The sequence below is a fragment of the Oncorhynchus kisutch genome, linkage group LG6 (genome assembly GCF_002021735.2).
Source record: "Oncorhynchus kisutch isolate 150728-3 linkage group LG6, Okis_V2, whole genome shotgun sequence".
NCBI lineage: Eukaryota > Metazoa > Chordata > Actinopteri > Salmoniformes > Salmonidae > Oncorhynchus > Oncorhynchus kisutch.
Genome location: NC_034179.2, coordinates 15504720 through 15530608, shown reverse-complemented (window position 1 = coordinate 15530608; position 25889 = coordinate 15504720). Strand labels below are relative to the sequence as shown.

Genomic DNA, 25889 nt, shown 5'->3' with positions numbered 1-25889 from the left:
GTGAGGTCTGCACAACGCATCACCGGGGGCAAACTACCTGCCCTCCAGGACACCTACACCACCCGATGCTACAGGAAGGCCATAAAGATCATCAAGGACATCAACCACCCGAGCCACTGCCTGTTCACCCCGCTGTCATCCAGAAGGTGAGGTCAGTACAGGTGCATCAAAGCTGGGACCGAGAGACTGAAAAACAGCTTCTATCTCAAGGCCATCAGACTGTTAAACAGCCACCACTAACATTGAGTGGCTACTGCCAACACACTGTCAATGCCACTGACTCTACTCCAGCCACTTTAATCATGGGAATTGATGGGAAATGATGTAAATATATCACTAGCCACTTTAAACAATGCTACCTTATATAATGTTACTTACCCTACATTATTCATCTCATATGCATACGTAGATACTGTACTCTATATCATCGACTGCATCCTTATGTAATACATGTATCACTAGCCACTTTAACTATGCCACTTGGTTTACATACTCATCTCATATGTATATACTGTACTCGATATCATCTACTGTATCTTGCCTATGCTGCTCTGTACCATCACTCATTCATATATCCTTATGTACATATTCCTTATCCCCTTACACTGTGTATAAGACAGTAGTTTTTTGGGGGAATTGTTAGTTAGATTACTTGTTCGTTATTACTGCATTGTCGGAACTAGAAGCACAAGCATTTCGCTACACTCGCATTAACATCTGCTAACCATGTGTATGTGACAAATAAATTTGATTTGATTTGATTTGATTTGATTTGATTTGATTTGAGGCAACTGGCCTTCTAGGCAGAGTTGCAAAGAAAAATACATATCTCAGACTGGCCAATAAAAAGACAAGATTAAGATGGGCAAAAGAACACAGACACTGGACATAGGAACCCTGCCTAGAAGGCCATCATCCTGGAGTCGCCTCTTCACTGTTGACGTTGAGACGAGTGTTTTGCGGGTACTATTTAACCTGTTGCGTCGAGCCATCCCGGATCCGGGATCGTGAATACAGCCTCAAGCTCATTACCATAACGCAACGTTAACTATTCATGAAAATCGCAAATGAAATGAAATTAATATGCTAGCTCTCAAGCTTAGCCTTTTGTTAACAACACTGTCATCTCATAACAGTAGCTAGCTAGCGTAGCATTTAGCGTTAGCATTAGCGTTAGCATTCAGCAGACAACATTTTCACAAAAACCAGAAAAGCATTCAAATAAAATTATTTACCTTTGAAGAACTTCAGCTGTTTTCAATGAGGAGACTCTGTTAGATAGCAAATGTTCAGTTTTTCCTGAAAGGTTATTTGTTTAGGAGAAATCGCTCCGTTTGGTGCGTCACGTTTGACTACCAATAAAAAAACGAAAATCCAGTCATAAAAACACCTAACTTTTTTCCAAATGAACTCCATAATATCGACTAAAACATGGCAAACGTTGTTTAGAACCAATCCTCAAGGTGTTTTCCACATATCTCTTCGATGATACATCGTTTGTGGAAGTGTGCTTTCTGTCCTGAATCCCAGGAGAAAATGCCCGCAACTGAAGATTACGCACCAATTTAGAGAAAGGGCACCGGGCGGACCCCTGGAAAATGTAGTCTCTTATGGCCAATCTTCCAATGATATGCCTACAAATACGTCACAATGCTGCAGACATCTTGAAGAAACGACAGAAAGCGCAGGCTCGTTCCTGGTGCATTCACAGCCATATAAGGAGACATTGGAAAACAGAGCTTCAAAAATTCTACCCATTTCCTGGTAGAAGTTTCATCTTGGTTTCGCCTGTAGCATGAGTCCTGTGGCACTCACAGATAATATCTTTGCAGTTTTGGAAACCTTAGAGTGTTTTCTTTCCAGAGCTGCCAATTATATGCATAGTCGAGCATCTTTTTGTGACAAAATATTGCACTTAAAACGGGCATGTTTTCTTATCCACAAATTAAAAGAGCGCCCCCTATATCCAAGAAGTTAATGAAGCTGCCAGTTGAGGACTTGTGAGGCATCTGTTTGTCAAACTAGACACTTTAATGTACTTGTCCTCTTGCTCAGTTGTGCACCAGGGCCTCCCACTCCTCTTTCTATTCTGGTTAGGGCCAGTTTGCGCTGTTCTGTGAAGAGAGTAGTACACAGCGGTGTACGAGATCTTCAGTTTCTGGGAAATTTCTTGAATGGAATAACCTTCATTACTCAGAACAAGAATAGACTGACATGTTTCAGAAGAAATGTCTTTGTTTCCTGCCATTTTGAGCCTGTAATCAAACCCACAAATGCTGATGCTCCAGATACTCAACTAGTCTAAAGAAGGCCAGTTATATTGCTTCTTTAATCAGGACAACAGTTTTCAGATGTGCTAACATAAGAGTTTTCTAATGATCAATTAGCCTTTCAAAATCATAAACTTGGATCAGCTAACACAACATGCTATTGGAACACAGGAGTTGTGGTTGCTTATAATGGGCCTCTGTACACCTATGTAGATATTCTATAAAGAATCTGCCATTTTCAGTTACAATAGTCATTCACAACATTAACGATAAATACACTGTACAGTGGCTTGCGAAAGTATTCATCCCCCTTGGCATTTTTAGTATTTTGTTGCCTTACAACCTGGAATGAAAATTGTTTTTTGGGGGAGTTATCATTTGATTTACACTCCATGCTTACCACTGTGAAGATGCAATTTTTTTTTATTGTGAAACAAACAAGAAATAAGGAAAAAAAAGGAACACTTGAGCGTGCATAAGTATTCACCCCCCCAAAGGCAATACTTTGTAGAGCCACCTTTTGCAGCAATTACAGCTGCAAGTCTCTTGGGGTATGTCTCTATAAGCTTGGCACATCTAGCCACTGGGATTTTTGCGCATTCTTCAAGGCAAAACTGCTCCAGCTCCTTCAAGTTGGATGGGTTCAGCTGGTGTTCAGAATTCTTTAAGTCATACCACAGATTCTCAATTGGATTGAGGTCTGGGCTTTGACTAGGGCCATCCAAGACCTTTAAATGTTTCTCCTTAAACCACTCGAGTGTTTCTTTAGCAGTAGGGTCATTATCCTGCTGGAAGGTGAACCTCCGTCCCAGTCTCAAATCTCTGGAAGACTGAAACAGGTTTCCCTCAAGAATTTCCATGTATTTAGCACCATCCATCATTCCTTCAATTCTGACCAGTTTCCCAGTCCCTGCCGAAGAAAAACATCCCCAAAGCATGATGCTGCCACCATCATGCTTCACTGTGGGTATAGGGTCTCGGGGGGGATGAGAGGTGTTGGGTTTGCGCCAGACATAGCATTTTCCATGATGGCCAAAAAGCTCTCATCACCCCGAGAGTCTCCCACATGTCTTTTGGCAAACACCAAATGTGTTTGCTTATTTTTTTCTTGAAGCAATGGCTTTTTTCTGGCCACTTCCATTAAGCCTAGCTGTGTGGAGTGTACTGCTTAAAGTGGTCCTATGGACAGATACTCCAATCTCCGCTGTGGAGCTTTACAGCTCCTTTGTTATTGATCTTTGGTCTCTTTGTTGCTTCTCTGATTAATGCTCTCCTTGCCCGGTCTGTGCGTTTTGGTGGCTCTCTTGGCAGGTTTGTTGTGGTGCCATATTCTATCCATTTTTTAATAATGGATTTAATGATGCTCCTTGGGATGATCAAAGTTTCTGATATTTCTTTTATAACCCAACCCTGATCTGTACTTCTCCACAACTTTGTCCCTGACCTGTTTGGAGAGCTCCTCGGTCTTCATGGTGCTTGGTGGTGCCCCTTGCTCAGTTGTGTTGCAGACTCTGGGGCCTTACAGAACAGGTGTGTGTGTGTGTATGTATATGTGTGTATATATATATATATATATATATATATATATATATATATATATATATATATATATATATACTGAAATCATGTGACACTTACATTGCACACAGGTGGACTTTATTTAACTAATTATTTGACTTCTGAAGGTAATTGGTAGCACCAGATCGTATTTAGGGGCTTCATAGCAAAGGGGGTGAATACGTATGCATGCACCACTTTTCCGTTTGTAATTTTTTTGAATTTGTTTTTAAATAAGTAATTTTTTTCATTTCACTTCACCAATTTGGACTGTTTTGTGTATGTCCATTACATGAAACACAAATACAAATCCATTTAAATTACAGGTTGTAATGTAACAAAATAGGAAGAATGCCAAGGGGATGAATACTTTTGCAAGACACTGTATTTCTGATCAATTAGATGTTATTTTATGGACAAAAAATGTGCTTTTCTTTCAAAAACAAGGACATTTCTAAGTGACCTCATACTTTTGAACGATAGTGCATATATATAAATAAATATATATATAAATATAAAACAATTTGCTAATTAAAATAAACTGAATAGCAACTATAAGGCGTTAGCAATAGGCTAATATGATAAACATAGCACACAATATATACAGGGCCAACTAGGTAATAAGTTAGCATGCTAGACTAGCAGGCTGGAAAAGGCCATGGGAGCCGTTATCTTAGATTGCATAACAACAACACTGGCCGGCTGCTATCTTAGGCCGATGGCAGGAATGGCAATCAGATAGTTACATACTAGCTTACAGTACAACCAGACATAAAGTTCCCAGAGTGCTCCTCACTCTGCCACTCCTTGCTGAAGACTGTCCTGCCACCCCAATGATGGAACCAGCTTCCCCCTGAAGCTAGAACAGCAGAGTCCCTGCCCATCTTCGCAAAAACTTGTGAAGCCCTACCTCTTCAAAGGGTATCTTAAATAATCCCCCTCTTCACCTTGACCCCCCCCCCCCCCCCAATACATAAAAAAAATGAACCTCCCCCACCCCTTCTAGTTCTGACTTTGCTGATAGCTACTTTGAGGAAATGTATACTTACTATGTGGTGTACCTACTATGTTGTCCCACCTAGCTAGAAGATGAAGGCACTAACTGTAAGTCGCTTTGGATAAGAGCGTCTGCTAAATGACTAAAATGTAAAATGTATCAATGAGATTTATTCAATTGAGCACTTTCCATGTTTGATGAAAACCCAGAGATAAATATTGCCCCTCAAATACAATATTTTTTTTCGAGAACCACACTGACTGAAGATTGGGCATGATTGATTTACTGTGAATTGGGGTCTGTAATTTCCAATAGGATTTGAGTGTGCCCTGGTGATTGTGTGCCCGATGTGGTGGTGGTCAGCATAATGAGCAGATAAGGAAGTTCTAAAGGTCTGACTATGGCTCTGAGGGAATTGGTGACAGAGACCAAACAGAGACCTCATTTTATCAATGAGCTGCTTCCTTTGGCACACAGTTTCTTGCATATCAATAAAAAAGCTGATTTTCCTGCAATTGTAAAGATCAGCGCTATACATGAGGAACATATGCCAACACTATCTGTGTTTTCCTCTGAACAGACCCATCTGACTGGCCCTCAGTTTGTTCCCGGAGTCTAGCTCTCAGCATGTGGACTGGGTGACAAAGTCAAGCATTTAGCCATCTGTTCTTGGTTATTGTCTGCAGTGGCAGGCCAATAACCCAGCATTCAGCAGCAGATGTATGGGCGGGCCACAAGGCCTGGGAAATGTAATCTCACTGCTCAAAAGTGTGAATTGTTACAGAATGGATAAGAAAAAAGCTGTGAGGAGAATGAAGCCAAGATTTTTCCATCTGTGTGACACACCAGACATGTATATGGGCAGAGCTAAAGTAGCGGGTCAAATTTAGAAGGATAATTCCTTGAACAATGAGAGATACTGTTGAAATGCTTCTCAGAATAATGTTGCATTGTCATATATTTTCTTGCATGGACATATACATTTTTTGGAATCGATTTTACATACATAAAGACAAACACCAACATAAACAAATCCTTAAGCCTTGTGCCATAGGTTTCTCAATATTTAATTCAATGCATCTCGCCATAAAGTTACACAGAATGAGTTCTTCCATTACGGACAGTGGACAGGAGTTTGATATTGAATGGAAGCATTAGTAGTGACAGAAGTGGTGGATGGTTTCAATTGTCAACACTTCCTTACAATCCTTTACACATATATGGTGTATCATGATTTGTCTATAGTGCATCAAAAACATGTTTCTCATTCAACACTATTCAATAACTGATCAATTTGAATTTTATTGAACAGGATATACTTGTTAATCAAAACAACCTGAATATAATGAAAACAGTCACTGACGTTATACTGTTAATCACCAATAAGCATCATTCCATTATAGTTACATTGAGTAGTGTTCAGTTCAATCCCAACCATGTGTAATGTAAAAAAAAAGTGAAACTAAAGACCTCCAAAAAGATTAACCTTTAATACCCCTTAAACTTCAGTTATGCCAACATGCCCATTACTGTATAGTTAGCACTTCGTTTCTTCAAAATGACGGTATACACAGCGTGTCCCAGAAAGCAAAATGAATGCCTTCACACCTCCGATTGGATCTATTCCAAGGCATATTGACACTCTGCTTTGCATGACAAAATACCACAGGGATGTGAAGAGTAGGTAGTATAGGTTTTTATACTCATTAGGCAGACTCAATATGCTGTTTCTGTCCATAGGTGTTTTAGATTGGACTCTCTGTGGTCCTATAATCCATGAAATTGTCTAGTATCCTGCCCTAAAACATACCAACATGGGAGTGTGAGGGTTTTTAAACTGAATAAAGGGATACTAGGCGGAGACTCAATATCAGCTATCCATTTGTTTCTGTCCATGGGTATTTTAGACTGCACTCTCTGTGGGCTTATTATCATAGAATGTGTCCCAAATGGTACCCTAATCCCTATATAGTGTACTACTTTTTTTTACTGGTCAAGGGCTCCAGAGTGGCGCAGCGGTCTAAGGCACTGCATCTCAGTGCTAGAGGTGTCACTACAAAACCTGGTTCGATACCAGGCTGTATCACAACCGTCTGTGATTGGGAGTCCCAAAAGTAAGCGCACAATTGGCCCAGCGTCGTCCAGGTTAGGGAAGGGTTTGGCTGGGTAGGCCGTCATTGTAAATAAGAATTTGTTCTTAACTGACTTGCCTAGTTAAATATTGTGCAGCGGCATTACTGTGACTGTGAGGGCTGTAGAAAAACCTCTCTGTGGTCACCTGTCTCCAACCAACATATAGTAGATCCATACAATGATTCATACAATGTTTAATGCTTGGGAACATCTATTCTGACCAGGAAAAAAAGCACTGTGGAAGAAAAGAATTTCGTAGAAATGGTCAAAAGTCTTCCATTTAAAGTACTAGCTATGTTCTCCACGGTTCCAACTAACACAGAGAGCAGAGCAGTGTTTGTGTGATGAACAGCAACTGATGATGACAATCCTCTCCTCTTTACCTTCCTGATCTAGTCTGTACCGCTGTTTGAACCGAATGAAGACACGTATGCTGACAGATAGACAGGTTGGCATTCATCAGATCCATCTCCTCTTCTCTGACTCTGTCAGCGTGTCTCAGATGAACTTCCTCTGATTATCATTCTGCTTCCTATGAATCACCAATCCCACCAAACCTGTCTGTCTGTCTGACAAAGCAAACTGTGTATTCTCATAAAGATTAGCACCTTGTGAAAGGAAGGTTGTGATTAGCCAGAGTGTTTTAGAGAGAGCCTAATGTTGTGAGTTCCGTTCAAAGCTTTTCGGAGAATTCGGTCCGTCAAAGTGTTCTAGCTGTGGGTGGTAAGGAAGCAGTGTTTCAAAGAAAACCGTTAAATGGCTATGCTTTTATTTTTTATCAAGGATAATGCAGAGCAAGCACACAAAATTACAGGTTATGCTTGCCACGGAACTTTCTGAAGTACAGTGAAGTAAAAAAACGAAAAAAACATTTGGAACATAATACTGTATTTACATACGTTTTGTCAGTGGGATGTTCGATTCGATATGTTTGTTCAATACATGTTCTCATGTATTTTGGTCAACAGACTTTGAGATGTTATTACTGTAATACACAGTACAGTATATACTGTGTGTGCTGTAGAGGTAATCTCTATGGCTAAGACATCTAAATATCTCAATAAAGCAATTGCATCATCATAATACCAAAATACTTTCAACTCAATAATCCAAACATGTATTGTATCATCTTCATAACCGTACTGCAAGTACATACAGTATAAATCCATCCAGGCATTATTATTATATTTTCAGTACTTTTCCACCGGAGAGGAATATTAGACAGCGATTGTTATAAAGACATGAATTAATTCAACATTTACATTTTCAAAGAATATTTACACTCTCATGAATGACAGTATCAACACCTTTCAAAGTCTATCATCTACACTCGTGTCATATTACCAGTACAAACAGTGTGTACAAAAAACAGTAAACAATATGTGGTCATCACTAGTTACCACAGCCACAAAGACATAAACCCAGTCTATTGCTACAATTTCTCTAAAATATGATTTCAAACCTAACCCTAACCTTAACCCAATCCTTAACTACACTGCTAACCTTATGCCTAAACCTAACCTTAAATTAAGACCAAAAAGCAAACTTTAGTTTCCATTATTGTTTACGATATATCCCATTTTGGTTTTGTGGCTGTGGTAACTACTTGAAACCACAATACATGGATGCATTTACAGATTATTTGTTGTCCTCTTCAAATCTTGGTCAGCCATCTTGTTGACAGTTGCTGATGGTCTTTTACTGCATGTACTGTGTGTGTAATGTACTGTGAACGTAATTAACGTCTCTAGGGCTTGGCAAGGCTTGTCCTTCCTTAATCAGATTCATTGGATTAGTCCAACATCGAGAAGGTCGAGATGTGGATAGTTGGACTTATATGAAATACTCCTTTTGGTTTTCACTTAGTATGTTCTGTGAGTTGGGCTCGCTGTGGAAAGGGTATTCAGGACTGTCGGCCTCAGGTTTGATTCCCTGGGGTTCTTGGGTGTGGAATGTCTCTTTCCGTCGATACAGGAACCTTGCCATTATTGCCAACGCACACAGAATCACAAATATCACCACAGCAATCACACCTGCAAAGGAGTACAAAACATGAAGTCAGGAAACAACAAAACAGCACTCATTTGAAAACAGAAAGAAACTTTAACAGAGTGCTTTTTTAAGACGGAAAACACTGAAGACTTCTAACGTGAAACCAATTAACATCATTTCACATTGTGACATCTCTATGGGTTTCCTTTTTCAGAAGCAAAAATAGAGAAAGCACAGTGGCTTTCAGAACACATTAACTCCTTTCTCAGCATTCTCAAGTTTAGTTCTGCAACGTTTTGTCTACGGCATAGAAGCCTTAAGATAAATAATATGCCAATTTCTCTTGTGGGTATTTCATTGCTATTACCGGCCTGCCTAATTTCCGTTGCTAATCTAAACTCTAAAAGGCATTACACAAGCTTCTAAAAGCTGTAAATTCATCTCTGTACAAGGCACAGCACAAAGATCTCCAGTTCAATTCTCACAAACGTAGCAGGCATTCATTTCATAAACCTTAGCTACAGTCCTTGTACACTGCAATGCTATGTATGGTGCATTTCATTATCAAGAGAAAAGGATACATCTTATTGGGAAACCAGAACATACCCAGACTCAATTTAATGGTAAATTACAATGGTTCTAAAATGAAAATATATCTGAAGATAGCTGTAAAACTTCCTTAATCAGCAAATAATTTCTTTAAACGTTGAATTAGTTTTGGTGTCCTTTGTGCATTTGGCACTGAGTAAGCCTGTATAAGGAGGACTTTAAACTACTTTCTATATTCCAGCAACTGTACCAACTGGAACCTAATCAACCACCGCTTCAAAGCTTTGTGATGTGATGCTGCAAACATGCCATATCTTATGTTGAAATATTGTATATATTTATTTAACTTTTATTTATCCAGGTTTGTCTCATTCAGAAAAACATATATTTTGCAAGTGAGAAGTTTTGAACAGGATCATTTCTTGTCTGACATGTTGTTTTACTGAATACAATATAAGTATGGTTTATTATGACACTATAAGAGTGAAACACAGGAGAAACATGTTCCCGTTACCTCCAATCAATGCAGAGTCACTCTTGATTGCATTGACTATAAGCTCACCAGTACCTACTGTACCTAAATGATCTACAGTGGAGAGAGACAGAGATTGAGAGAGAGACAGAAAGACAGAGAGCGAGCAAGAGAAACACAGACAGAAAGAGAGAGATACACAGAGAGAGAGAGAAAGAGAGAGACACAGAAAGAGAGAGACCGAAAGACAGAGAAGATGGAGGGAAACAGACAGAAAGAGAGAGAGGCAGCAGAAAGAGAAATATAGACAGAGGAGTAGAAAGAGAAAGAGAGAAGAGAAAAGAAAGGGACAGAAGAGAGAGAGAGAGAGAGTCAGTAACATCAAGGGTTATCAGTCCATGCAGGATTCATTTAACACTACACCCTCAGTCCTAAACCGCATGAGGAGGACCACAGAAGTAATATTATGCAAATGAGAAATGCCTCTCATCCAAATGAATGAACTAATCTGTCACAATGTAATCACTTTCATTCTCATCTAATTAACAAGGAAGATGGTGTATGTATTAAATGGGCCCTTGATAAAGTTTGAAAAAGCAGTTTGGAAAAAAGTGTAGATTCTCAAGTGGAATTAAAGAAAAACAAAAGGCACTCAAGCAGAGGAGAGAGCGAGAGAGAGAGAGAAAGAGATGGAAAAGGGGTGACCATAAGTCCCCGCTATTACCACAGACTCCGCCCATCATGGGGAACTTGACACCTCCCCTCTTACCTGATAGGGAGTGTGTAGTTTCAGCTGGGTAGGGATTGACTGGAGATGAGGAGCCACAGGTGGACTCTGCTAGAGATCCAATCACTATAACTGGGCTGGTGTTGGGGTAAAGCAGCGCTGCCTTCAGTGGGGCTACGGAGTTAAACTGGACCACCGACAGACAGCCACTGAAACCTTGGGAGTTCAGCCTGGCAATCTCTGGATCCAGCTCACCAGACTCTAAACACAAACGCACACACACACCCATGCACACATCCAAAAATGCAGAAACAGTCAGTGAGATCAGAGGTAAGTCAGATCATTACGTACTGTAATGGATAATGGTATAGATTAAAATAGATCCCCTACATCAGGGGTGTCAAACTCAATCCATGGATGACCCTATTGTCTGCTGGTTTTTGTTTTTTCCCTTTCAATAAAGACCTAGTCAACCAGGTGAGGGGAGTGCTTACTAATTAGTGATCTTACTTCATCAATCAAGTACAAGGGAGGAGCAAAAACCCACAGATACTCGGTCCCCCACTAATGTGCAGTATACTGATCAGTCTAAGGTAAAATAAGTGGGATTCATTGCTCTCGGAGTAATATTGATTGATTAGGCAGAAAGTTCATCAACAGCTCACAATAAACAAAGTAGATAATGAGAGACCCCAGTAACACTGCTTCCATTTAAAAGTAGATAATGAGAGACCCCAGTAACACTGCTTCCATTTGAAAGTAGATAATGAGAGGCCCAGTAACACTGCTTCCATTTGGAAGTAGATAATGAGAGACCCCAGTAACACTGCTTCCATTTGGAAGTAGATAATGAGTGACCCCAGTAACACTGCTTCCATTTGGAAGTAGATAATGAGAGACCCCAGTAACACTGCTTCCATTTGGAAGTAGATAATGAGAGACCCCAGTAACACTGCTTCCATTTGGAAGTAGATAATGAGAGACCCCAGTAACACTGCTTCCATTTGACTGGCTAATATCCAGTAAAACCCTACATTTGCCAGGGTATCTGCCTCACTGGCTCTTCAGAATGACTAAGTGACTATGCATTTAATGGTATGAATTTGCATGGTTATCAGTACTCTTGAGCAAGGCAGTTAACCCACTGTTCCCCGAGCGCCCGAAGACATGGATGTCGATTAAGGCAGCCACACTTCAGTTGAAGGCATTCAGATGTACAACTGACTAGGTATCCCCCTTTCCCCTTTCCCTTTCTTAAAGAAGTTAGTGAGCCGATGGCATTGTACTGCATCACACAAGCTACTGTATCCTGACTGTAACTTTCCCTTCTTACAACAGGGGAGCTATTCCTCCTCAGTCAGGCCTCATCTCTCTGTCTCTCTCGGTCTCTCTCTTCAATTTTAATTTACAGGCTTTATTGGAATGGGAAACATATGTTAACATTGCCAAAGCAAGTGAACTAGATAATAAACAATAAAAATGAACATTAAACATTACTCACAAAAGTTCCAAAAGAATAAAGGCATTTCAAATGTCATTTTGTTTGCAAATAGTTCAAGTACAAAGGGGAAAATAAATAAACATAAATATGGGTTGCATTTACAATGGTGTTCGTTCTTCACTGGTTGCCCTTTTCTTGTGGCAACAGGTCACAAATATTGCTACTGTGACGGCACACTGTGGTATTTCACCCAGTAGATGTGGGAGTTTATCAACATTGGGTTTGTTTTTAAATCCTTTGTGGAATATTTGTGTAATCTGAGGAAAGAAATATGTGTCTCTAATATGGTCATACATTTGGCAGGAGGTGCAGCTCAGTTTCCACCTCATTTTGTGGGCATTGTGCACATAGCCTGTCTTTTGAGAGCCAGGCCTGCCTACGGCGGCCTTTTCAATAGCAAGTCTCACTCTCACACACACACACACACACACACACACACACACACACACACACACACACACACACACACACACACACACACACACACACACACACACACACACACACACACACACACACACACACACACACACACACACACACACACACACACATTATATTTCAATTTGTTAGCGTGATTGATGACAGGCGTCGCTGGGAATGACACATAATCCACTTTCATGCCAGCTCTTTGATCCTGATATGACACACATACTGTGGCGGGGTTAGAAAAGAGAGTATGGGGAGGACCCGGTCATGCTTTAACATGGTCCGTGGCATCTGAGATTACACAGAGCAGTTTGTTTGTGTGTATGTGCCGGATGACCGGAGAGCCAGAGGGCAGACCCCTTAGCCCCACAAGTCATTATACCCTACAGCTACTGGATTAGTCTGACTTTATACTAATGGAGCTTTTGGATTAGTCTGACTTTATACTAATGGAGCTTTTAGATTAGTCTGACTTTATACCAATGGAGCTGTTGGATTAGTTTGACTTTAGACCAATGGAGCTGTTGGATTAGTCTGACTTTAGACCAATAGAGCTGTTGGATTAGTCTGACTTTAGACCAATGGAGCTGTTGGATTAGTCTGACTTTAGACCAATAGAGCTGTTGTATTAGTCTGACTTTATACCAATGGAGCTGTTGGATTAGTCTGACTTTATACCAATGGAGCTGTTGGATTAGTCTGACTTTAGACCAATGGAGCTGTTGGATTAGTCTGACTTTAGACCAATAGAGCTGTTGTATTAGTCTGACTTTAGACCAATAGAGCTGTTGTATTAGTCTGACTTTAGACCAATGGAGCTGATGGATTAGTCTGACTTTAGACCAATGGAGCTGTTGGATTAGTCTGACTTTAGACCAATAGAGCTGTTGTATTAGTCTGACTTTAGACCAATGGAGCTGATGGATTAGTCTGACTTTAGACCAATGGAGCTTTGACTTTAGACCTATGGAGCTTTTGGGTTCGTCTGACTTTAAACTATTGGAGTTTTTTGAAAGTTCCTGAATAAGTCAATAACAATATCACAGTAGCTACTGTTTAACTTGTTATTGTGACATTCTTGACATTGTTACATATGGATAGAAATTAATTTGCATCTGAAATGAGTAGCAGTGCATTGTGTATTTTTGTATACAGGCATAGTATGGGAGTATTATTTCCACTTGACATGGAATATTTTGTTAATTATATTGTATCAGAATGTACTGTACGACTGTAACTGCTGTATTTTATGTGTCTGTTTCCTTTAATCATTCCTCATTACAACTGAAAGCAGGCCTCCTATTTTAAAACAAAGACATTAGCAATAGGCCTTCATAAAGTGGCCTATTTCCAAAGCAGGGGATAGACAATAATTACACATAAAGACGATATTATTCAGATTTTAAGTAAACAGACACACAACAACGCTCCGATGATAACATGTCATGTCGAACTGTGATTACCTGAGTGAACAAAAAAATAAACATAATAATTGATAATTATTACATACGTATGGGAGCAATTCTATCTCTATTTGAGCTAAAGAAGCCCTGTCATCATATTTTCATTTGAATAATCTTTATATCATTTTAACAAGCTTTATGTTATTTTAACAAGCTTTATGTAAAAGCTTCAGACAGGAGGGATCCTCACAAGCTCTCCAGTTCTGTGATTGAAACATACAGCGGAACACCTCTGAGCTCTATATTAAATCACAATTTCTTTGCAAGTTTTAACTTAAACGGCCCTCTTCGTCATTTGAATGCAGTCTTCTATAACTCACCATGCACTTTCCCCAGGACAACTGACTTGATAGCATTGAATTCTGCATCAGATGTGAGATTGAAGTCTTCCCTTTCGTGCTGGTCAATCTGAAACAAATTGCAGAACAGGACCTGTAAACACTTTGTCGAAAGTTCAAATTGGGGATTTAAAAAAAGACCATTAACACTTTCAGATGATGGAGAATGTACTCTTTCATGTAGACTGTTTAATTAAATCCTACTCTTCAAAGTACTTTAAACACATTATCACTTGGCTGTTTAGTATCTGTCATTCAACTAAAAAAGGAAAGTAGTGAAATAGCTTGGAAAGGTTTTCTCGTTCAAATCAAATCAAAGTTTATATGTCACGTGCGCCGAATACAACAGGTGTAAATCTTACAGTGAAATGCTTACTTACAGGCTCTAACTAATGGTGTGAAAAAAAGGTGTGTGTGTGTGCGTGTGTGTAGGTAAGTAAAGAAATAAAACAACAGTAAAAATACATTTGAAAAAAGAGTAGCAGGACTATATACAGACACCGGTTAGTCAGGCTGATTGAGGTAGTATGTACATGTAGGTATCGTTAAAGTGACTATGCATATATGATGAACAGAGAGTAGCAGAAGCGTAAAACGAGGGGTTGGCGGGTGGTGGGACACAATGCAGATAGCCCGGTAAGCCAATGTGCGGGAGCACTGGTTTGTCGGGCCAATCTAGGTAGTATGTACATGAATGCATAGTTAAAGTGACTATGCAAATAAGACAAACAGAGAGTAGCAGTAGCGTAAAAGAGGGCTTGGGGGGTGGGGGGTTACACAATGCAAATAGTCCGGGTAACCATTTGGTTACCTGTTCAGGAGTCTTATGGCTTCGGGGGTAAAAACTGTTGAGAAGCCTTTTTGTCCTAGACTTAGCACTCCGGTACCGCTTGCCATGCGGTGGTAGAGGGAACAGTCTATGACTGGGGTGGCTGGGGTCTTTAACAATTTTTAGGGCCTTCCTCTGACCTCTGTGTAGAGGTCCTGGATGGCAGGCAGCTTTGCCCCAGTGATGTACTGGGCCGTACCCTCTACTCTCTGAAGTGCCTTGCCGTACCAGGCAGTGATGCAACTGGTCAGGATGCTCTCGATGTTGCAGCTGTAGAACCTTTTGAGGATCTCAGTTTAGTTTCCTGAGGGGGAATAGGCTTTGTCGTGCCCTATTCACGACTGTCTTGGTATGTTTGGACCAATCTAGTTTGTTGTTGATGTGGATACCAAGGAATTTGAAGCTCTCAACCTGCTCCACTCCAGCCCCGTCGATGAGAATGGGGACGTGCTCGGTGCTCCTTTTCCTGTAGTCCACAATCATCTCCTTAGTCTTGGTTACGTTGAGTGATAGGTTGTTATTCTGGCACCACCCGGCCAGGTCTCTGACCTCCTCCCTATAGGCTGTCTCGTTGTTGTCGGTGATCAGGCCTACCACTGTTGTGTCGTCAGCAACCTGAATTATGGTGTTGGAGTCGTGACTGGCCATGTAGTCGTGGGTGAAGAGGGAGTACAGGAGGGGACTGAGCACGCACTCCTGGGGAGCTCCAGTGTTGAGGATCAGCGTGGCAGATGTGTTGCTACCTATCCTCACCACCTGGGGGCGGCCTGTCAAGAAGTCCAGGATCCAGTTGCAGAGGGAGGTGTTTAGTGCCAGGATCCTTAGCTTGGTGATGAGCTTTGAGGGTACTATGGTGTTGAACGCTGAGCTGTAGTCAATGAACAGCATTCTCACATAGGTGTTCCTTTTGTCCAGGTGGGAAAGGGAAGTGTGGAGTGCAATAGAGATTGCATCATCTGTGGATCTGATTGGGCAGTATGCAAATTGGAGTGGGTCTAGGGTTTCTGGGATAATGGTGTTGATGTGAGCCATTACCAGCCTTTCAAAGCACTTCATGGCTACAGACGTGAGTGCTACGGGTCTGTAGTCATTTTGGCAGGTTGCCTTTGTGTTCTTGGACACAGGGACTATGGTGGTCTGCTTGAAGCATGTTGGTATTACAGACTCAATCAGGGATATGTTGAAAATGTCAGTGAAGACACCTGCCAGTTGGTCAGCACATGCCCGGAGCACACATCCTGGTAATCCGTCTAGTCCCGCAGAGTTGTGTATGTTGACCTGTTTAAAGGTCTTACTCACGTCAGCTATGGAGAGCGTGATCACACAGCCGTCTGGAACAGCTGATGCTCTCATGCATGCCTCAGTGTTGCTTGCCTCGAAGCGAGCATAGAAGTGATTTAGCTCGTCTGGTATGCTCGTGTCACTGGGCAGCTCGCGGCTGTGCTTCCCTTTGTAGTCTGTAATAGTTTACAAGCCCTGCCACATCCGACAAGCGTCGGAGCCGGTGTAGTATGATTCAATCTTAGCCCTGTGTTGACGATTTGCCTGTTTGATGATTCGTCGCAGGGCATATTGGGATTTCTTGTAAGCTTCCGGGTTAGAGTCCCGCACCTTGAAAGCGGCAGCTCTACCCTTTAGCTCAGTGCGAATGTTGCCTGTTATCCATGGCTTCTGGTTGGGGTATGTACGTACAGTCACTGTGGGGACGACGTCCTCAATGCACTTATTGATAAAGCCAGTGACTGATGTGGTGTATTCCTCAATGTCATCGTAAGAATCCCGGAACATGTTCCAGTCTGTGATAGCAAAGCAGTCCTGTAGTTTAGCATCTGCTTCATCTGACCATTTTTTGTATAGGCCGAGTCACTGGTGCTTCCTGCTTTAATTTTTGCTTGTAAGCAGGAATCAGGAGGATAGAGTTGTGGTTGGATTTACCAAATGGAGGGCGAGGGAGAGCTTTGTACGAGTCTCTGTGTGTGGAGTACAGGTGATCTAGATTTTTTTCCCTCTGGTTGCACGTTTAACATGTTGATGGAGATTTGGTTTAACTGATTTAAGTTTCCCTGCGTTAAAGTCTCCGGCCACTAGGAACGCCACCTCTGGGTGAGTGGTTTCCTGTTTGCTTATTTCCTTATACAGCTGACTGAGAGTGGTCTTAGTGCCAGCATCTGTCTGTGGTGGTATATAAACAGCCATGAAAAGTATAGCTGAGAACTAGTGTGTGGCCTGCAGTTTATCACAATATACTCACATTCAGGCGAGCAAAATTTAGAGACTTCCTTAGATTTCGTGAACCAGCTGTTGTTTACAAATATGCACAGACCCCCCGTCCGTCCGTCCGTCTTACCGGAGTGTGCTGTTCTATCCTTGCCGGTGCAGTGTGTATCCCGCTAGCTGAATATCCATGTCGTCATTCAGGCACGATTCCGTGAAGCATAGGATATTACAGTATTTGATGTTGGTAGGATATTCGTGATCATGCCTAGTCTAGTTTATTGTCCAATGATTGCACGTTGGCGAGTAATATTGACGGTAACGGCAGCTTTCCTAGTTGTCTTCTGCGGGTCCGGACGAGGCAACCGGCTCTTCGTCCTCTGCGTCGCTTCATTTTGCGAATAATTAGAATGTCTGCCCTGTGGGGTGTTTGGAGAATATCGTGTGAGTCCTGCTTGTTGTTGTGGTTGTTGTTGTTGAAGAAGAATTCTTTGTCTAATCCGAGATGAATGATCGCTGTCCTGATATCCAGAAGCTCTTTTCTTCCATAAGATACGGTTGCAGAAACAATATGTACCAAATAATTTACAAATATCGCGAGAAAACCCCCACATAATAGCACAATTGCTTAGGAAAAAGTACTCAATTCTCATACTCAAGTAAAGATGACTTGAGTAAAAGTCATGAAGTAAAATACTAGTTGCGTAACAGTCTTAAAGTATATGGTTTTAAATGTACTCAAGTACAGCGATAGAAAAAGTACTCAATTGTCATACTTGAATAAAAGTAAAAAGTAATTGTTATATGTCAAATTCCATATATTAAGCAAACTAGTCAGCATGCTTATTATTATTTGTTTATTTATGGACAGACAGGGGCACACTCCAACACTCTATTTGTGTTTAGTGAGTCCACCAGATCAGAGGCAGTTGGGATGACTGTGTTATATTGATAAGTGCGCAAATTTAACCATATTGGAAGGGAAAGGGAGATACCTAGTCAGTTGTACAACTGAATCACATCAACTGAAAAGTGTCTTCTGCATTTAACCCAATCCCTCTGAATCATATTGCTGTCCTGTCTGAGCATTCGAAATGTAACAAGTACTCTTGGAAGTCAGGGAAAATGTATGGAGTAAAAAGTACATGTTTTCTTTCGGAATGTAGTGAAGTAAAAGGAAAAATTGTCAAAAATATAGATACCCCAAAAAACTACTTAAGTAATATTTCAGATAGCCTAATGGTTAGAGCGTTGGGCCAGTAACCGAAAGGTTGCTGGATAGAATCCCCGAGCTGACAAGGTAAAAATCTGTCGTTCAACCCTGAGCAAGGCAGTTAACCTAATGTTCCCTGGGTACTGTGGATGTCTGTCATGTATTGTCATATTATGTCTTGTTCCTGTTCTTTCTCTTCACTCCGTTTCCCTCTGCTGGTCGTATTAGGTTACCTTCTCTTCCTCTCCTTCCCCCAGCTGTTCCTCATCTTCTCTAACTACCTCGTTCACCCTTTTCCCACCTGTTCCCTTTTTCCCTCTGATTAGGTCTCTATTTCTCTCTCTGTTCCTGCTTCTTTCTTTGTCAGATTCTCGTTTGAGTTTCTCATGCCAGAACCAAACTATCGTCTCGTTTGCTTCACCCTTGTCCCATCCTGTCGGAATCTGCCTGTTCTTCTGATGCTACGTGTGATCAGGTACCTCTGTCCGCTACGACCCGCGCCTACCCAGAGAGACCAGCAGTCTGTCGCCGCAACCCAGCTATTCTCCTCTGCTGCTAAGAAGGGGACTCTTTTGTAAATATCAGAAGGACTTTCTGTTTCATTTGTCGCCCTCTCTGAGGGTTGTCTATTTTTGCCATTTTCTACATCTGAAGAGGATCTATGTCTTCCCTGTGTTTTTACATTAAAGGACTCTGTTTTTGCTAAACCGCTTTTGGGTCCTCACTCAAGTGCACAACAGAAGAATCTGACCAAGAATGGACCCAGCGATTTCAGATCCTTTCCACTCAGCCGTCGAGATCCAGGGAGCGATGCTAGGCAGACACGAGCAGGAATTGTCTGTTGCTCGACATGCCGTTGAGACCCTGACCGCCCAAGTCTCCGACCTCACAAGACAGGTTCACCATCTCCGCCTCGATCCACCGGCCACTTCCAGGGCTTCCGAATATCCGTAGCCCAGAATCAATAACCCGCCGTGTTACTCTGGGGAGGACACTGAATGCCGCTCGTTCCTCACCCAGTGTGATATTGTGTTTTCTCTCCAGCCCAACACTTACTCCAGGAGCACAGCTCGTATCGCCTACGTCATATCTCTCCTTACTGGACGGGCTCGTGAGTGGGGCACGGCTATCTGGGAGGCGAGGGCTGAGTGTACTAACCAGTATCAGGACTTTAAGGAGGAGATGATACGGGTTTTTGATCGTTCTGTTTTTGTGGAGGAGGCTTCCAGGGTCCTGTCTTCCCTATGTCAAGGTAATCGATCCATAACAGATTACTCTATTGAGTTTCGCACTCTTGCTGCCTCCAGTGACTGGAACGAGCCGGCTTTGCTCGCTCGTTTTCTGGAGGGTCTCCGCGCGGAGGTAAAGGATGAGATTCTCTCCCGGGAGGTTCCCTCCAGCGTGGATTCCTTGATTGAACTCGCTATTCGCATAGAGCGACGGGTTGATCTTCGTCACCGAGCTCGGGGAAAGGAGCTCGCGTTCTCCGTTGCCCCCCTCTCCGCATCACTACCATCTTCCTCCGCCGGCTCGGGTGCTGAGCCTATGCAGCTGGGGGGTATCCGCATCTCGACTAAGGAGAGGGAACGGAGAATCACCAACCGCCTCTGTCTCTATTGCGGTTCCGCTGGTCATTTTGTCAATGCATGTCCAGTAAAAGCCAGAGCTCATCAGTAAGAGGAGGGCTACTGGTGAGCGCTACTACTCTGGTCTCTCCTTCAAGATCCTGCACTACCTTGTCGGCCCATCTACGCTGGACCGGTTCGTCAGCTTCCTGCAGCGCCTTGATAGACTCTGGGGCGGAGGGCTGTTTTATGGACGAGACCTGGGCTTGGGAACATGACATTCCTCTCAGACAGTTAAAGGAGCCCACGGCCTTGTTCGCTCTGGATGGGAGTTCTCTCCCCAGGATTCAGCGTGAAACGCTACCTTTAACCCTCACTGTCTCTGGTAATCATAGCGAAACCATTTCTTTTTTAATTTTTCATTCACCTTTTACACCTGTTGTTTTGGGTCATCCCTGGCTAGTTTGTCATAATCCTTCTATTAATTGGTCTAGTAATTCTATCCTCTCCTGGAACGTCTCTTGTCATGTGAAATGTTTAATGTCTGCTATCCCTCCTGTTTCCTCTGTCTCTTCTTCACAGGAGGAGCCTGGTGATTTGACGAGGGTGCCGGAGGAATATCACGATCTGCGCACGGTGTTCAGTCGGTCCAGGGCCACCTCTCTTCCTCCGCACCGGTCGTATGATTGTAGTATTGATCTCCTTCCAGGAACCACCCCCCCCCCCCCCCCCGGGGTAGACTATACTCTCTGTCGGCTCCCGAACGTAAGGCTCTCGAAGATTAATTGTCTGTAGCTCTCGACGCCGGTACCATAGTCCCCTCCTCCTCTCCCGCCGGAGCGGGGTTTTTTTTTGTTAAGAAGGACGGGTCCCTGCGCCCCTGCATAGATTATCGAGGGCTGAATGACATAACAGTTAAGAATCGTTATCCGCTTCCTCTTATGTCTTCAGCCTTCGAGATCCTGCAGGGAGCCAGGTTTTTCACTAAGTTGGACCTTCGTAACGCTTACCATCTCGTGCGCGTCAGGGAGGGGGACGAGTCGAAAACGGCGTTTAACACTCCGTTAGGGCACTTTGAATACCGGGTTCTTCCTTTCGGCCTCGCAAACGCTCCAGCTGTCTTTCAGGCATTAGTATATGACGTCCTGAGAGACATGCTGAACATCTTTGTTTTCGTTTACCTTGACGATATCCAGATTATTATTTTTTTTCACCGTCACTCCAGATTCATGTTCAGCACGTTCGACGTGTCCTCCAGCGCCTTTTAGAGAATTGTCTTTATGTGAAGGCTGAGAAGTGCACTTTTCATGCCTCCTCCGTCACATTTCTCGGTTCTGTTATTTCCGCTGAAGGCATTAAGATGGATCCCGCTAAGGTCCAAGCTGTCATTGATTGGCCCATTCCTAAGTCACGCGTCGAGCTGCAGCGCTTTCTCGGCTTCGCGAATTTCTATCGTCGTTTCATCCGTAATTTCGGTCAGGTGGCAGCTCCCCTCACAGCCCTTACTTCTGTCAAGACGTGCTTTAAGTGGTCCGATTCCGCCCAGGGAGCTTTTGATCTTCTCAAGAATCGTTTTACATCCGCACCTATCCTTGTTACACCTGACGTCTCTAGACAGTTCGTTGTCGAGGTTGACGCGTCAGAGGTGGGCGTGGGAGCCATTCTTTCTCAGCGCTCCCTCTCTGACGACAAGGTCCATCCTTGCGCGTATTTTTCTCATCGCCTGTCGCCGTCGGAACGTAACTATGATGTGGGAAACCGCGAACTGCTCGCCATCCGCTTAGCCCTAGGCGAATGGCGACAGTGGTTGGAGGGGGCGACCGTTCCTTTTGTCGTTTGGACAGACCATAGGAACCATGAGTACATCCGTTCTGCCAAACGACTTAATGCGCGTCAGGCTCGCTGGGCGCTGTTTTTCGCTCGTTTCGAGTTCGGAATTTCTTATCGTCCGGGCTCTAAGAACACCAAGCCTGATGCTTTATCTCGTCTCTTCAGTTCTTCAGTAGTCTCCACCGACCCCGAGGGGATTCTCCCTGAGGGGCGTGTTGTCGGGTTGACTGTCTGGGGAATTGAGAGGCAGGTAAAGCAAGCACTCACTCACACTCCGTCGCCGCGCGCTTGTCCTAGGAACCTTCTTTTCGTTCCCGTTCCTACTCGTCTGGCCGTTCTTCAGTGGGCTCACTCTGCCAAGTTAGCCGGCCACCCCGGCGTTCGGGGTACGCTTGCTTCCATTCGCCAGCGTTTTTGGTGGCCCACTCGGGAGCGTGACACGCGTTGTTTCGTGGCTGCTTGTTCGGTCTGCGCGCAGACTAAGTCCGGTAACTCCCCTCCTGCCGGCCATCTCAGACCGCTTCCCATTCCCTCTCGACCGTGGTCTCACATCGCCTTAGATTTTATCACCGGACTGCCTTCGTCAGCGGGGAAGACTGTTATTCTTACGGTTGTCGATAGGTTCTCTAAGGCGGCTCATTTTATTCCCCTCGCTAAGCTCCCTTCTGCTAAAGAAACGGCACAAATCATCATCGAGAATGTTTTCAGAATTCATGGCCTTCCGTCAGACGTCGTTTCGGACAGGGGTCTGCAATTCACGTCTCAATTTTGGAGGGAGTTTTGCCGTTTGATTGGAGCTTCCGTCAGTCTCTCTTCCGGCTTTCACCCTCAGTCTAACGGTCAAGCAGAACGGGCCAATCAGACTATTGGTCGCATCTTACTCAGTCTTTCTTTTCGTAACCCTGCGTCTTGGTCAGAACAGCTCCCCTGGGCAGAATACGCCCACAACTCGCTTCCTTCGTCTGCGACCGGTCTATCTCCTTTTCAGAGTAGCCTCGGCTACCAGCCTCCGCTGTTCTCGTCTCAGCTCGCCGAGTCCTGCGTCCCCTCCGCTCAGGCTTTTGTCCAACGTTGTGAGCGCACCTGGAAGAGGGTCAGGTCTGCACTTTGCCGTTATAGGGCGCAGACTGTGAGAGCCGCTAATAAGCGTAGAACTAAGAGTCCTAGATATTGTCGCGGTCAGAGAGTATGGCTCTCCACTCTCAACCTTCCCCTTAAGACAGCTTCTCACAAGTTGACCCCGCGGTTCATTGGTCCGTTCCGTATTTCTCAGATCATTAATCCTGTCGCGCCCCCGCTCGTCTCCCACCCCCCCATCCTTGTCGAGGGCGCACCTATCTACAGGGTCCGTAAGATTTTGGACATGCGTCCTCGGGGCCGTGGTCATCAGTACCTAGTAGATTGGGAGGGGTACGGTCCTGAGGAAAGGAGTTAGGTTCCCTCTCGGGACGTGCTGGACCGTTCGCTGATCGATGATTTCCTCCGTTGCCGCCAGGTTTCCTCCTCGAGTGCGCCAGGAGGCGCTCTGTGAGTGGGGGGGTACTGTCATGTATTGTCATATTATGTCTTGTTCCTGTTCTTTCTCTTCACTCCGTTTCCCTCTGCTGGTCGTATTAGGTTACCTTCTCTTCCTCTCCTTCCCCCAGCTGTTCCTCATCTTCTCTAACTACCTCGTTCACCCTTTTCCCACCTGTTCCCTTTTTCCCTCTGATTAGGTCTCTATTTCTCTCTCTGTTCCTGCTTCTTTCTTTGTCAGATTCTCGTTTGAGTTTCTCATGCCAGAACCAAACTATCGTCTCATTTGCTTCACCCTTGTCCCATCCTGTCGGAATCTGCCTGTTCTTCTGATGCTACGTGTGATCAGGTACCTCTGTCCGCTACGACCCGCGCCTACCCAGAGAGACCAGCAGTCTGTCGCCGCAACCCAGCTATTCTCCTCTGCTGCTAAGAAGGGGACTCTTTTGTAAATATCAGAAGGACTTTCTGTTTCATTTGTCGCCCTCTCTGAGGGTTGTCTATTTTTGCCATTTTCTACATCTGAAGAGGATCTATGTCTTCCCTGTGTTTTTACATTAAAGGACTCTGTTTTTGCTAAACCGCTTTTGGGTCCTCACTCAAGTGCACAACAATGTCAATTTAGGGCAGCCCCCCCAACCTCTCTGATTCAGAGGGGTTGGGTTAAATGCGGAAGACACATTTCAGTTGAAGGCATTCAGTTGTACAACTGACTAGGTATCCCTTTTGATGTATTTTACTTAGTTACTCTACACCACTGGGTGTGCGTTATCATATTCCTTTTACTAGACTAGTCAGACTAGTACATGTTGGGTGGTCGGAAACATGGAAGTAAACACCTCGAAGTGTGCGGTCCTCTAAGTGATTACTATGGAAGGGAAGTGCATTAAAATTGTCCAACATATTGGACTCGCCCCCTTCTCTAAGAGGTTCATAAATGGGGTGTCTAAATGTGGGCTTTTGTATGGCCTTGCTGTTATAGTTGGGTTGCTGTACTGTAGTTCAAATTCTCAAAGAAGGGTTAATACAGGATGATCCCAGGCGAAATAGACTTTACCTTGCTTCAGCAAATACCCAGCAAGCCATGACCTTCCATTTGTATTGCAGAGCACTTAGTTAAGAACATTACACTGTAATTAAAAATAGCTAAGGGTGATGCGGTGGGGTTAATATCATGTTAACTAGTGGCAGTGTCAGATCACATCAGGGCAATGCTAAACAGGAATTCAGAATGATCTAAATAATAGATTTTACTATATGGGGTAAAAAACGCAACTTGCTTTCCATGTGTCTGTCGAAGAATGGCTGAAAAGAAGAATGTCGACCACCTTTGTTGTTACAATTCTTGAAATATGTGTTCAGTCTCCTCACAGATTTCAGTCCCTTACGCTAAAACTTTATCGATTTCTCTCTACTGTTCTCTTGTTTGCCATCCTATTCCTTTAATTATTTAGAATCATTCATGTTGCCTGAAATGTCTCTGAATTGTGAATGAGTGGGCCTACTTAACGACTGAGAGTTGGAATGTGTCTGTGCATTCTGAGTAAGTACAGCTCTGGAGCAAGGCCTGGGTTTGTGTCCTGCTGAGTAAAGGGCTTGGACTTGATGATAGATACATATGTAGGATCTTAATTTGATGACCCTGTTGCAGGAGAACATTCCTGCAATGCAGGGAAAACGTGTAGTGTATTTGAGGTTTAAAAAGTATCCTGATGTTTTTCATCAATGACCATTACACATAATCTGAATAATTATTTCCTGTTGCTGTAGGATTATTTCCCTGATGTCGCAAACTGGCTCAAATTAAGATCCAACATCTGTAGGGTTGGCTTCTCATGTGAGGTTAGCAAAGAACTTGGACTCCATGATATATACAGAGTCCCAAGAGGTAGAACTACACTATAGAAAGAACCTGCATCACTCTTTATCCACTATCCTCAAGTGGTATCACATCTCACTGTATATTTAAATCTGTTGGGAGTAATGTTATTTTCCTTTTGAATTAGTTTTACTCACCATGATAAATATCCCACAGCAGGTTAGTTACATTACATATAGGCCTACTTGACTTTAAATACCCCTTGCTGACATTCAAGGCAGTGATTCTCAATATTTTTACGTTATGCTACACCCAATTACGTTTTTTTTCTGCCTGCAGAACCTCCTCATGTGCAACCAATTTTTAGGCCTATGTTTTTATTAATATTCCCAAGTACCCCTTGTGGATAGGCCAGGTACCCCCAGGGGTACTAGTACCTAAGGAAGAGATCCACTGCACCAAGGTAACTGCTCAGC

The 25889-nt window shown here is 43.2% G+C and overlaps 1 protein-coding gene across 2 annotated transcripts in view; it reads right to left on the bottom strand.

Annotated features, from left to right (window-relative positions):
• Positions 1 to 5870: 5870 nt before the first annotated feature.
• cntnap3 (contactin associated protein family member 3) overlaps positions 5871 to 25889 on the bottom strand; it is a 216530-nt gene continuing 196511 nt past the window's right edge. The window contains exons 21-24 of one of the 2 annotated variants that reach the window (XM_020484881.2): positions 14411 to 14498; positions 10740 to 10958; positions 10013 to 10084; positions 5871 to 8990 (exon numbers count right to left, since the gene is read on the bottom strand). In XM_020484881.2, coding sequence (XP_020340470.1) covers positions 8791 to 8990; positions 10013 to 10084; positions 10740 to 10958; positions 14411 to 14498 — 579 coding nt within the window. In that variant the 3' untranslated portion in view covers positions 5871 to 8790. The remainder of the gene's footprint in view (positions 8991 to 10012; positions 10085 to 10739; positions 10959 to 14410; positions 14499 to 25889) is intronic. The other variant, XM_031826267.1, reaches the window with a different exon arrangement.